The sequence below is a fragment of the Boleophthalmus pectinirostris genome, unplaced genomic scaffold (assembly GCF_026225935.1).
Source record: "Boleophthalmus pectinirostris isolate CB_2022bp ecotype Guang Dong unplaced genomic scaffold, ASM2622593v1 HiC_scaffold_15, whole genome shotgun sequence".
Classification (NCBI taxonomy): Eukaryota; Metazoa; Chordata; class Actinopteri; order Gobiiformes; family Gobiidae; genus Boleophthalmus; species Boleophthalmus pectinirostris.
The window spans coordinates 22,731,168-22,744,839 of NW_026571070.1; the positions used below are offsets into that span (position 1 = coordinate 22,731,168).

The 13,672-nt window shown below is 39.1% G+C and overlaps 1 protein-coding gene across 1 annotated transcript; it reads right to left on the reverse strand.

Moving 5' to 3' along the window:
* Positions 1–9,904: 9,904 nt before the first annotated feature.
* On the reverse strand, positions 9,905–12,577 carry chst2b (carbohydrate (N-acetylglucosamine-6-O) sulfotransferase 2b). The gene is given in 2 exon segments (XM_020935703.2): positions 9,905–10,863; positions 10,865–12,577. Coding segments are annotated over 2 exon segments (1,395 nt in total). The 5' UTR covers positions 11,956–12,577; the 3' UTR covers positions 9,905–10,559.
* Between the last annotated feature and the right edge of the window lie 1,095 nt (positions 12,578–13,672).

Sequence of the window (13,672 nt, forward strand, 5' to 3'; positions counted from 1 at the left end):
CTGCTGAAACTGCCTCCTGCTAACACTATAGAGGAGGAAGCCAGCAAATCCCACTTTCACTGGTTAATTCCTTTTTGCAAGTCACAAAATAAAATTTCCAACCAAATTCAATCAATTATCTGTGCTGTTTTCTGTTGTCTATTTGTTTCAACATAACTTCTTTTAAAGGGGTAAATGAGGCTGAACACTTGTAATTTAATGGTCAGTTTGTTGCAAAGCACTTAATCAATATTTCATGTAATTCTGTGCAGAGTAGGGCCACGTGACTGGAGTTGCTTTAATTCCCTTATCTGAACATGGCGGTGTGGACTCAGAATTCCCACAAGGACAATGTTTTCTTTGGATTTAGAACAGCAGCTAAATAAGAGCACTGACCCAAACAATTTGATAACACACCAGCTTTTCATTAATGGGCAATTTCAGCAAAACACTGTAATCTGCGTAGTCATAGTAACACACTAATATTACCAAGCAAAACACAACAGCAGGCATAGCTTTAAGGCCACTGGTCTGAGAAAAACGGCGCTGCTCAATATCTGGCATAAACAGGTTTGAAATGCACAGGGCCATGCCTGGATATAGACTTATTTATTTATTTATTTATTCATTCATAGGGATGTAACAATAACTGAACGATCATCAGAAGTCTCTCAATAATATCGTGGGCCATCACAATATATCGAATTACAAGTTTCTCTGCGTAAATTCATTGTTATGGTGCAGCAGTAGCTAAAAAATTCAGAGGGAATTACATAGACCATGATCCTTTGCTCCATTTCAATGCAGACTACATGAAGAAATATCAGTTCTAAGCACTTGTAAATCTTAGTTCTTTGGATTAAGTCTTGTCAAGGGATTTTAAGAGGGAAAAAGAAGCATGTTCACACTTTTATTAGCCTCCACAAATATCACAATAAATATCGTACTGTGAAATGGATATCGTGAAAATATCGTACGAGTGATTTGAATATTGTTACATCCCTATTTATTTATTTTTATTTAATTATTTAAAGGTGTTGTACTGCACAAAACAGACTCTTGTGTTGTGAGAGTTAAGTTGTGATCTTGCTGAAGATCATTTATGTAAGTAAGTTATAAAGTCCTCTATTTTTCAATTCAATATACTGTAACTTTATTTATCCCTGAGCGGCATTTTCTCCTTGTTTTAAGATGTCTTCTGTACATAAGGTATTGTACTGTGAGTGATTGGTAGGGTCCTTCAGCTTAGTGTAATAAAAGCCACTCCAGGACCTATGTTTTCCATTATGGCCCTGCTTTGATCTAGGCCAGGTGAGAGGGGCCCCTGCCTGGATCTCGAGGTAATTGTACTTCCACCCCCCCTGCAGTCACAACCCTTCCTGGTCGTGCGTTTTTCCGGCCTGTTTTAGCTTCATTAGGCTCAGGCAGGCCCATTCTAAACATTGATTCTGTAGGACTTCAAAGCAGGTTTCATGTCCAGTGGAAGTGCTGGTGCAGTTGTTGTAAATCCAAGTCCAAGGTTTGTTTTGTTTTAGGGCGGTGTGTGCCAAATCCTCCAATCGGATTTCATTGCAAAGTCTATGCCCAGTGTGTTAAGTCCTATTCTGTGTTCTGTTGACCTTGCTGGTATTATTCAGTACTTGTTTGTGATGTTAAGTAAGAGGTTACATATATTTATAATGTTTACATAATTGAGTTATTGAAAAATGGCTGTTGCTACAAAAGAAATAATGCCTTTACTGAAAAAAACAGGAAGTGTATTGGCTGGTATTAGTAATATATGCAATGAAGGTAGCATAAATTAGCATTAATTAATTATGGCGCTTTGATCCCTTCTCCAATTAGTGCGTACAGCCATTGTGCAGTGGTAGAATGTAGTGAAGTAAAGGTATTTAAAAGTATTTATTCATTTTAGGTAACTGTATCTTACTTAATGCTTTTTATTGTCCTGTAAGCACATGTACTTTCTACTCCACTACTTTTTACTTTTCAGTTCTGTTAAAAATGTATTTGTTTTATATTTTGAGACCTGTTGAAAGGTCTGAGGAGTTATTTTTGACATGTTCATAGTTTAAGCAAACACAAATATACAAAGAAAAACTGTTTAGCAAAAACCTTCATTAAAATCAATATATTTGAAGTTTTTTTACATCTCAAAATCTGTGTGAAATACATATAGTTTATACTCTTTCAGTACATTTTTAAACAGGTACCGTGATACTTTTAATCTGCTTAATTTTTTTGTATGATACTTTTACTTGAGTTTTTTTTGTTCCAGTAGCTGTACTTGTACTTATATAACAAAATTCACTACTTCTTCCACCACTGCCATTGTGTCATTGATTGATGATCGGAGGGCCCAATGGTGCAGATTGGCTGCCTTAATTCCTTTAGTCTACCCCAGGGCAGCTGTGGCTACACAACTAAAGTGTAATGAATAAGTTATTAGGGTGATCATATTTCTGTTTGTCAAAACCAGGACAACGTAAGAGGGGTTGGGAAGTGGGGCCTCATCATCGACACTGAGCTACTCTCACCTGGCACATTTGCATCACTTTATGGAAAAAAAAAAAAAAAAACAGGATGTGAAAAACAGACATGTCAGGGGAAAAACCGACATTTGGTCACCCTGTAAGTAATGCATGAAAATGAAACCATCTGAGCATCTGGGGAAAAGTTATGTAAGACTATGGAGAGTGAATGGAAAGTTTCATTTTCAAGTTCATAGCTTTATCATGGTGATTGTTTTGTTGGTATGTTCTGAAAATGAAGGTCTTAGTAAACAGTAAAACATGAAATCACAGTTTAATTCCCTCCACTGTAATCTCGTGATCTGACTCAGGTGCTGGATTCAAAGCTACATTAATGCCTGGAGCTAATTGGTGCAGAGCCGGAAGAGGTCAGCCAAAGGTTACGGAGGAAGTGATGCGTTCAGATGCAGACAGGCTTCCCCCTCTTAGTACTACTCAGCATGTTGTCCCATATACAAGCAAACCTAATAGCCACGGACATGAGGGAGGCAGAGCATGCACTTATAATTATCGTCACTGACTGGTTTACTAGTGGAGACCCGGTTACTCCAACCAGGTCACAAACAATCAATATTTCCCCAATGATGAATTCACAGTTCCTACTAGAATATGTATTTATAAATTACTATTATCACTTCCTGTTCTTGTGTCCTATTGTGAGTTGTTCATATGATTTTCACTTCTCACATTATTAATTTCTGCTCACAGGTACAAAAGTTCACATCCCAAAATAGCCATGTGCTGGGTTAAATTTTCACTTGAAAGAGAGAGAGCAAAGTGTAAATGCTTCAGGAAATGTTATAATTAACCAGGTCTGATGGTGCAACACTTGAATGTTAATATGAAATGATCCAAAGAGAGGTGTTAATTGTACTACTATGGGGGATAAGCTTTAGAAGTATTCAGAAAATGTAAAAAAAAAATACTTCATGGTGTTATTCCTGCTTGTATTTCAGTTAACAGTCCACAGTGTTCAAACTGCTAATTTGCCTTAAAGCAGACCTATTATGTTAAATCGAAATTACAAAGCATTTAACAATATTACAGTTGTTTATCCTACCCTGTGAGCAATCTTTAATCGCTTATTTTCAAGACAGTGCATGCTAGTGCCGGTATACGCCCACTGCTCTGTACTTATTTCATTCTCCAATATTATTTTGTTAATCAGTGATACACGCACAATTCAACAGCGTCACGTATTATTGATGTACAAATGAAATACCTGCTACTCACTGTATGATCTGCTGTTGTCCATCAAAGGTGCCAACAATTTCATGACCCTTTGTTGTAATGCCATTTATAGTGACGTCACCTCCCATCAGAGTCCTGCACGGGTCCTTTTTTGGAAACTCGCACCCACCTGCATCCACGCAGTACGGCATTGCACCCGCCCGTAAACATGTGATTTTAAACCCACACCCACCCGAACCCATTAACATTCCACCCGTTACCTGCCCGTGCCTGTGATAAATCAGAGACAAATTAAAAGCATTCTAACTGAAGCATCCATCAGAATATGAACTGAAATGTTACAACTTCAAAATTACAACCATGAAATGAAACGATTACGCTTTCTTCAATATGAACACGAATTCACATAATAATGTCTGTGGAGTGATGACTCTACTGTCATCACTCCACAGACATTATTTACTGAGCACAAGTAACATTGATTGAGATGCCAGATTTTTGCACCGCACACACCACACACTGAACCAAAACTAAACCAGGACTAACCCAGAACTGATTCCAGGACAGAACCAGGGGAACTAAACCAGAACTAAACTAGGACTAAACCAGAACTGAACCAGGACTCACTGTTGGGATTGGCTCGGAGGTGCGCCCGTGTAGACTGTCGGGTGACCGCAGGCGAAAGAACCGGAGCAGATCTCCGCGCGCACAGAGGTAAGTGGTCTGCATTCGCCTGATCGCGCTTTCTCTCTCGCTCGGGGTTCTCTCTCTCTCTACCCATACCCACGGGTACCCGACCCGGTGCAGGACTCTGGCTCCCATTGAGCACTGCAGTTTTCTAACATGGAAGATGGCAAACTTGTTTCTTTTATTAAGTCATTTTAGATGAATATTGAGATTTTAACATGTGCTGATTATAACACAATGATCCGCTGTTGTATATATAGCAGACGCAAGCACAATATGTCTTCTTTAAAGATGAAAAAGAAAAAAAAAACTATATCTTGTACTTTTACTAACAAAGTAACTGCTAACAACACTATACCATCATCTACTAGTATGCAGTTGATAGTTTAGTTTTTCATTTCAAGTTTAAATTTACATTCAAGCTGATTTGATTTACAAAAATGATCTTTGTAAGCCACACTTACTGTTCATTAAACAACATTACCAACAGATCTTTTATTTGTCATGATAGCACAAAAACACTCAAATATCCCAGACACCTAAAGCCTGAATGGCTAATACACCTCTCTGTTGTAAAATTGAGGGCCTGTGGCATTTCATGATAGTGAGCAGATGGGAGGAAGTAGTCTGCTGTTGGTGTAAAAGCAAGATAATACATTTTTAATACTTTGCATGTGAAGGCTGTCGGCAAAATGGCTCTATCATTGTTTGAACTTGGAAAATGTATTTGTTTTCTCTAACAAACATTCCAGTCTATTCAAATCAGTGCGTGCTCATGCTTGGTGTACACAATTTGACTTTATGAAAATGGTGTGGACCGATTTCACCCTGTTATATTATACCCTATGTATGTTAATGTTGTTTCCTCATCATAAACATATCACACAAACCTGCATATTTAGGCTGAGCTCTTCTCTCCAACTGAAAACACTCTGTTCCACCGTAATGTGTAATCACTGTGGAATTTGGAATGGTTAACTGAACAGGGTTAACATGAAAACTACTGCTTCATCACATCACAAGAGTGCTTTGAACTTTGAGGATGTAGACAGACTAATAACAAAGGATTACTCAAACATGTGTGAATGAAACAAAACACAACTTATGTTACTTAAGTATGTTTTTGAGGAGATAACAACATCCTAACATGACTAAAATCTCACAAGAATCAAGTTTGCGTAATATAGCACCTTTTAAAAGCCAAGTCTAAAATGAGCTATTTCCTCCTCTGTGCTCTGTGTCCACTTCCACATTTGGACACAGTTTTTATCAAGGTCATATCTATCAGGCCTAGTCTGACGCCGACTGGGCCAGCACTTGGAGACTCCCGGTCACTGGCTTCACTCCAATATTAAGTCAGACCCAATGAACTTATGATGGATTATTGAGACTTCGTCACATTTACTTGAATATTTAAAGTTTTATTTTTAGGTTTCTACCATTCTATAATGTTGTTCCCTCATCCAAAATATGTCAGGATCCTCTCCAGGTTTTTGCCTTCTTCTCTTCCTCTCTGCATCTCTCTCTCCCTTTTGTGTTCTGCCTGTGTCTCCACCTTACTTGACTGTTAATAAACCATGTTTGGCAGATTCACATCTGTGGCAACCTCATCCCATCAGCTGCAATATAAGACGCCTTTCTCTTCAACCACTCATCACCAGTTTGTTGTTTCTACGATCAGTTAGTGAACCCTTGCCCACTTGTCAAACCTGGTGATATGTGCAGTATTTTCGTTTTTTTTCAAATGATCGGTGGTATCAACTTGTCTATCAAAATCGATTTTAAAATATTTTTTATTGTGACATCTGTATAGTAGTAAGGTGTTCCATAAATGAAATAAAGTAACTCTTAAGTATAAAATGTGTCCTTAAAGGTCCTATATTATAGAAAACTAACTCTTCTCTTTCAGCCATGTTATAATGCTGTTACCTCCTTATACTTGCTTGGAGTTGTGTTTTGTTTCATCCACACGTTTACATAATCCTGTGTTATTAATCTGTCTTCAAATCTCTAAATGTTCATGAAGTTTTCAAGTTAATACCTACCTTTAGACCTTTTGTTTTGTAGACATAGGAAATTTCAGGGTCCAAATGATTCTAGTGAAGGTGAATGGATTTTAAAAACACAGTGGAGCACTTCACCACATGACATCACAAGGCGTCATATGGGCCCTTTAAAACTTTAAAACGTTTTGGTTGTCTGATTAATAAGTCTTTATATCATGTCCAAACATTAATAAGAGAGTATTTAACTGGTTATCTCTACTTGAGTAATATAAAAGTAATCATTATTTTCTATTTTGATTCTGGTTTTCATATAAAATAACATGAACTTCTTTTGTCTTTGAAGTTCTATAGTTCCACTTCATGGGAGCTGACTGTATCCGTTGCTATCCATTGCACAGTGGAGATCTGTCAAGAGCGAGATGAGTGCGTCTCTGTGGGAGGGCGGCAGAAGTGCTGGTGACCTTTGACCCCTTGCTTATCAGGCCGGACCACCTCACGGCCGGGGCGGGACTCCCACGGCGGTCAGGGTCATCTGATGGGGCTCTTTCCAGTAACAGCGCCCCCGAAAGGTCACACCCCATCTCTGCACTGACACAAATGGAAGGGGTGCCAAAAACAACTGCTCTTTTGTAACTTTTAAGCTTATTTGGTTTGAATGTTTCCCACAAAAATCATTATCCTTTTATTATACGGTGATGAGATGAAACTAATTTGTTTTCCTTTTGACCGTGCAAAAAGTATACAGTCGTTCAAGTACACTATCCATAATTCTAAAAACTATTACAATACTAAAACTATTTCTGAAACTAAATGCTCACTTTAGTATCAGTACTTACAAATATATATCAAAACTAGTACAAGACTACATGATAACACTTTAAAAGTACTATTATTTCATTACTTGTAGTTGAAAATTCCATTCTATCTTCTAAAAACCGTTTTTATTGTAACCGGTATCAAGCCATTTCCTTAGTTTTGAAATTGAGTTTGAAATGAAATTAAGTGAAATTTAGTTAGTATTGTGATAATATTAAGCATACTAATATTACTATGTTGTGTACTCTTACAACTACATTTTTACTTTATCATGATTACTTTGGAGTTTTTCTGATGTTTGATTGATGCCGCAAATTTTTCATTACCATCTATTCTAATTCAGGACTACTACTACTATTACTAAAACTGCCGGTAATTGTACCCATTTGGCCAAAGTACTTTTTACTATTACCACTCGTGCTCCTTCTTTGACTTCCCAGAAATGCCAATTATATGTTGAGATTTAAACATTAATTGCAAAGGAAGTCCCGTCATTCTTATTTAACTTCCTTTGCGAAGATAAGCATTTCCCTTACTCATCTCATCTGATTTTGTGCCAGCTTCACTTCTCTCCCTGCTCATTATAAAACTTTTATTACATTGTTGCTGTTTTTTTTTTCCACCACCCTTTTAGCAGATTCAAAACGTATTCTGCTGAATTTATTACCACTCATATCCACTCACCACTGGCCCTTATCATTCAGCGCGCCTCTCAAATACTTACTGGCATATTAACTGTGTTTGGGCAAAAATGGCTATTAGCATGTTTAGCAGGTTTCTGTTAGATTCTTTAATTATGCCACGCACTCTGCTTGCCGAGTACATCGTTATAAATCTCAAGGACCCCTTCCCCTTAGCTGAAACACACAAATCTACGAAGGTTACATGGCTCCAGACTTTTCTATTGCAATATTTAAACCACTGTCCTTGAAGTCAGGGTCTCATTTGGCCATATTGTGCATGCATGACCGCATCTTTGGAATTCACTGTTGAGCTACAGCAGTGATTAGGCTGAAATCTGCTTTGTTAACAGTTATGGAGGGGAAGACTAGAACAAGAACCAATTTTGACATAATAATGAAATGTAATAAATTAAAGGTGCGCTATGCCGCTTTTCTTTTTCAGGATCCGGCGTCTCCTTGTCTCCAGGGAGATGTTATTACCTGAAATGTTCCACGTGTTCTATGTACACGAGCAGATGACCACACCAAGACAAATTACAGGTTACATCTCTTTTAAATAAATAAAAACACGTGAATAATGACAAGGTTCACCAAGCCTATAACTTGCCTGGACTTGCAACTTACAATTGGCAATGCAGTCATATCTTCATGGAGCCTGTACCAGAAAAGTTAGACAGTGCACTCTAAATTGTGCAGGTATTTAGTTTTATTGCCACTGTAGAACTTTCAAACTACAGCTTCTCGAAACTTAGCAGCACTTAACTTTTGTTTCCGAGCCAATGTAAACAAAAAGCCTCACTAGATATTTTTCCTCTTGTGTGCAAACTCATCTCAGCTCGTGGCAGTTTTACTTTGCTAGATATTGTGGTGTGAGATATTGTCTTGTCTCTGTTGACTATTATAAATGGGTAATTGCAGGGACAAGTAAACATGGGAGTACCTTAATTATACACTTGGCAAAAAAGTGGCACTTGTGAAGTCTTTACAAATCTTCATGTATATCTTCCCATGAGATCTATTAACCATTCGCAGCACTATCCAACTAGGACAACTGTACAACTCTTCCTATTGACCTTCTTGTTCTAAAAACTCCCATTACCAAACCCCTTTGCGTAGCACAGAATTAATGGCCTTTAAACCAATATTAGCTTGACCTTGTTTTTAATATAATTACATGGATCTTTTAAGACATTTTCTTTATTCTCTTTTATTTGGCTGGTGGTGCGGCTGCCTTGAAATGTGTCTCTTAAGTGACTCAAATTATACCACAGAGGAAGTAATTTGGGATGTAGTAATTAAAGCGTGTATTGACATTGTGTTGTTATTCACGGCTTATTCAAAAGGAAGTGAGTTCATCTTTTTTTTCGCCACAACAAAGTAGTTTATACGAGATTTGTCTGTGCACGTAAAATAAAATTGTGTATTCTTTGTGACTGTCCCAAAACCAGATAAATAAATAGTTGTATGAGTAATAACAAATAATCCGTAAATAAATAAATATAAAATAATAAAGTAAACTAAAAATAATAAAGTAGTAAATATTGACACCCAGATTCTAAATTAATACTAAAGCTATACTATATGTATTGGAAAATACATAAAAAAGGACAAAATAGGATCTTTCTTCAATAGTTTTGAATCTTCTTTTCTATTTCAGACAGTAAATCTATCAATTGTAATATTAAAAAAGCTATTATTTTTGTGTTAAATATTACAGATCAGTGTAATTTCTAATTCATTGTTTTTTAGCCTTTTAGTATAGAAATAAAATTAGAAATTTTAGTATTGTGACAGCACAAAACTTTTATGATATGAACCTAAACTTACATAATGCAATTTGCAGTATGGAGGCCAGTACAGACATTGACACTACCTATACAAGCTTGAAAGAAGTACACCAAAGTATGACCCCTTCACAGGAAAACGTTCTAAAAACGTATTCATAATTATTGAATACTAGTGCACCATATTTTGAGGCACACTGTGAAATGAATGACAAAACACAAGAGCGTACTTCAACTGTGAACTTTACTCAATGCAATAATCCCAGATCATGTTGTTTTCTAAGAGAGCAAGCAATTGTAAACATTTGAGATGGTTGGACAGACTGCTCACGGTGACACTGGAAATCGACTTCTCCAGCTGTAGAGCTCTTGACATTGTCCACAGTGCATGAAATCACCCTACAAAGATTTGGTGACAATAATAATGAAAAACATCCCTCATGTGTTTGAAGAAAACATGGCATCTGCGCTGATCCTAACTATGGCACACTGACAATTGTATTAACTTTGATTGTCTCTGACTTTGACCAGGTATTACAAATAGACATAATCATTATGGGCTTTTTTCATTCATCCACTAGTTTCACTTTTACAGACAGAATGGGGACATTTTAGTAAGCTTTCGAGACATTCAGAAATCCACTTTTAAGATCATATGATTCGGTTGATTCCCTCAATATTCAAGTCATTTTTGGAGGCCTTACATTATCAAACGCATCCAGTATTCCAGTAAAAAGTGGTCCCATCAAATGAAAAAATACATTCCCAAAGTAGCCAGTGGAGCTCCTCCGACACAGAAACATAAAGCTTTATTCCACAATGAGAGGAATCGGCACTCAATGTAAAATGGATATTAAATTAAAATGTCTTTGGTGATGGATTTCACAGTTTGGAGTGAGTCAGTAGTGATTTGCTCAAGTCCTTGGCCTCCATACCTGATCTGACCCTCTCGTAGCCCAGCACGGACATGGCATGGTGGCAGTAGTCCTCCACCTGTTTAATCTGCTGGATGTTTAACACAGTCCTCCATGCACTTGCAGCCTGCGTGGCATTTCTGGATGACACTATAAACGGCTTGGATGATGAACTGGACCCACTGGTCATATTTAACGCAAAAAGCTCGATGTCGTGGTTAGATGAGAGGTTGGCAAAGCGGTAGATGTTTCTCAAAATTTTCACCGGGTTCTACTAGGTCCTCGTACCGCACCACCATATACTTCCCCTTTAACCAGCTGGGTGGGTTCAGGGCACTCCGTAAAGTCCTTGAAGTGCGGTCACAGATGACTTCCATGGCTCCTATAGAGTGGTAGTCTGAGCCATCTTTCTTATTGGCCTTGTGACCCGGGTCTACAAATGGTATCCGGCGCAGTTTAGGGTCCCGGCTGCGGACCACCTGTAAGTTCTCCCGAATCAAGCCGTGTCTGGATTTGATCCTGGAATTGGCCACGGCTCGAGGGTCTCGGACCAGATGAATCACTTTTAAATCCAGTGAGGGATCCTCCATGAGTGGAGCCAAAACATTTATGTCCAAAATGCGTACCCCTTTAATGACTATTGTGTTGTACTTTAGGCACTCCTCTTCCAACAGTCTAAGGCTTTGAGGGGGGCACTTTTTACACACCTTATCATCCACCATCCCCACCACCTCCTTTCTGTAAGCAGAGCACAGAGGATAGGAGCACACTACTTTATTAAGGGTGGCTCCAAATAGTCCCAGGGAGGTAAAATTTTTCCCCCCAGGACTGTTGTAAAGTTGAAAGACGGACAGATCACAGCGGTACAGGGAGCTGAGCATGTCCCTGGCTGCGCCCTGTAACGACACGGCGTCACCCGGATACAGTTTCTGCCAGATGTGCCACATGGGCTCGTACAAGAAGAACACTTCAGGGTTTTGGTTAAAAAGCTCGCCGAAGAAGGACGAGCCGGACCTCCAGGTGGTCAGCACATAGATGAGCTGTCTCTTTTTAGCCAGTGAAGGCCTGTACAGAAAGCGAATGTCCGATCTGCCCTGATACGTGGTGCTCCTCATCTGGTGATTACACTGCTGTGGCTCTTTAGTCCATTTATAATTAGCCAAATTGAGCATGGTGAGGACCAGCAGGAGGAAATAGGCCATGAATAAAACAATCCTCTTCCTGCGCAGGACCTTCATCACGATCCCGGGCTGTGCTATTATCTTGGTATGATTCCTGTAAGTCTTGAGCTTCCTCCCAAAGCCAGCATCCTTCTCCCAGGGCGCTGACAACTTCAGTGGTGGATGGTACTGTTTGCCTCTCATCTGTTCCCTCAGAGAGCGGCTCTCCCTCAGCACGTAAGCCCCTCACGTTGACATCAACAACAACGCGGTCTGGTTGATGTCTAGAAACAGTCCTGGGTAAGAGGTGACCAACAGAAGATGCAGCAGACTGGTTAATATAGTCACCACCGATTCCTAACCCACAACACGACGTCCCGTTTTCCCTGCACTGCGCAATGGTCTTCATAAGAGGCAAACACCACGACGTTGCTTTAAGTACCTACCAAACAGTGGCGTGGTCCTGCGTGTTTGGCTCGCATTCAAAACAAATAGCAAGGAGCCTTCATCATTGTAACAGACGCCCTGTTTGTCCACGTTCAGCCGAGGCATCCCTGCGTACTTCTCCTCTTGTGCATCCTCAAAAACGCGAAGCCTGAGCATCGCTCACAGCAAAACCCTTGTGTTCTTTCGTGGTATATTTAGCACATAACCTTCGTACAAAACAGTCACTAACAAATCGCCAAAACAACGCTCTCCTCACTTACGTTTTTCTCAAAAGATTTCTCCTTTTTTCTGGCTCCTCGGCTCTTTCAACTAACAGTAAGTGGACCGATTCAATCTGAATAGAGGAGAAAACCCGCCCATCGATGCGCGCTATTGGCCGTTTCTCTGAATACGCGCGTGAGAGAGCTGCGTCATTGGCTTTACGCATCGTTTGTCTTCTCTCTCGGGCAGACTTCTCTGGCACCAAGAGCCCATGTAGACTGTGGACATGATGCTGTTGTTGTATTTAAGAGACAAGTGCCTCCGTGTATTTTACGTGTTCTGCACCCTTTTTTTTATTATGCAAAAAGGTGGCGTAATGACCATCCAGATTTAGGCCATATTCGCATTTTCAGATGTACCCTCTCAACTATTGTCCTCGGGCTCTTTGTTTCACAGAGGGTCAACGGAAGCTGTGTCATGTCCCTCAGAGTACAAATACCAAAAAAAAAGCAACAATAAGAATTTAAAATTACTTCACGTCCCTGATACCTTCACAACTTTGGCCCAGAATAGACTGTTCATGTAAATAAATAGCTTCTTTCACCCGCTCAAAACGTCAAAACACGAGCACTAAATGAAAAGAGATCATAGCAGTGATAATTGAGTTGTTTTGGCGCGTTAACAATATCTTCACAGCGAGTTGAATCGAATGTTGTGGTGTTTAACAGATGTTGCCTGTGAAGTGACTAATCCCGCAGAACCATCGTGTCATGTGTTAGAACTGTTTAAAGCACATGCTACACAGAAATCCGCTTGCCAGTGTCATTCAGTAGATTAATGCTAGTAAGAGTCAAAGTGCACACAACATTTGACCCATGGTGAGATTACAATTTACTACGACCCTCGTGATGGTACTCGTCATGGTTGCTATTTAGTTGCATGCCTTTGAAATAATCCAAACTGACCACAGATGTGAACTCACAGGTGGAGGAACAAAAAACTTACAAAAACCAAAAAAGCTACATAGAGACCATGCTTAATGTGATTATTAGGATTAGACTATATTATTTTTATATCCCGGCTGCCTTTTCTGTACCCTGGATTGTGCTGTTTATAAAGAGCACACTTAGTTCAAATCTTGGTGCACACCGCCTCCTGCTGGGAAACCCATGTAAAGGAAAGATGCAGGATTTTTAAGGGAACACTAAAAATAAGTTTCAATGGGGGAAAAAAAAATCTTTTTAATACATTTTTTCAACACGTAGCCTATACA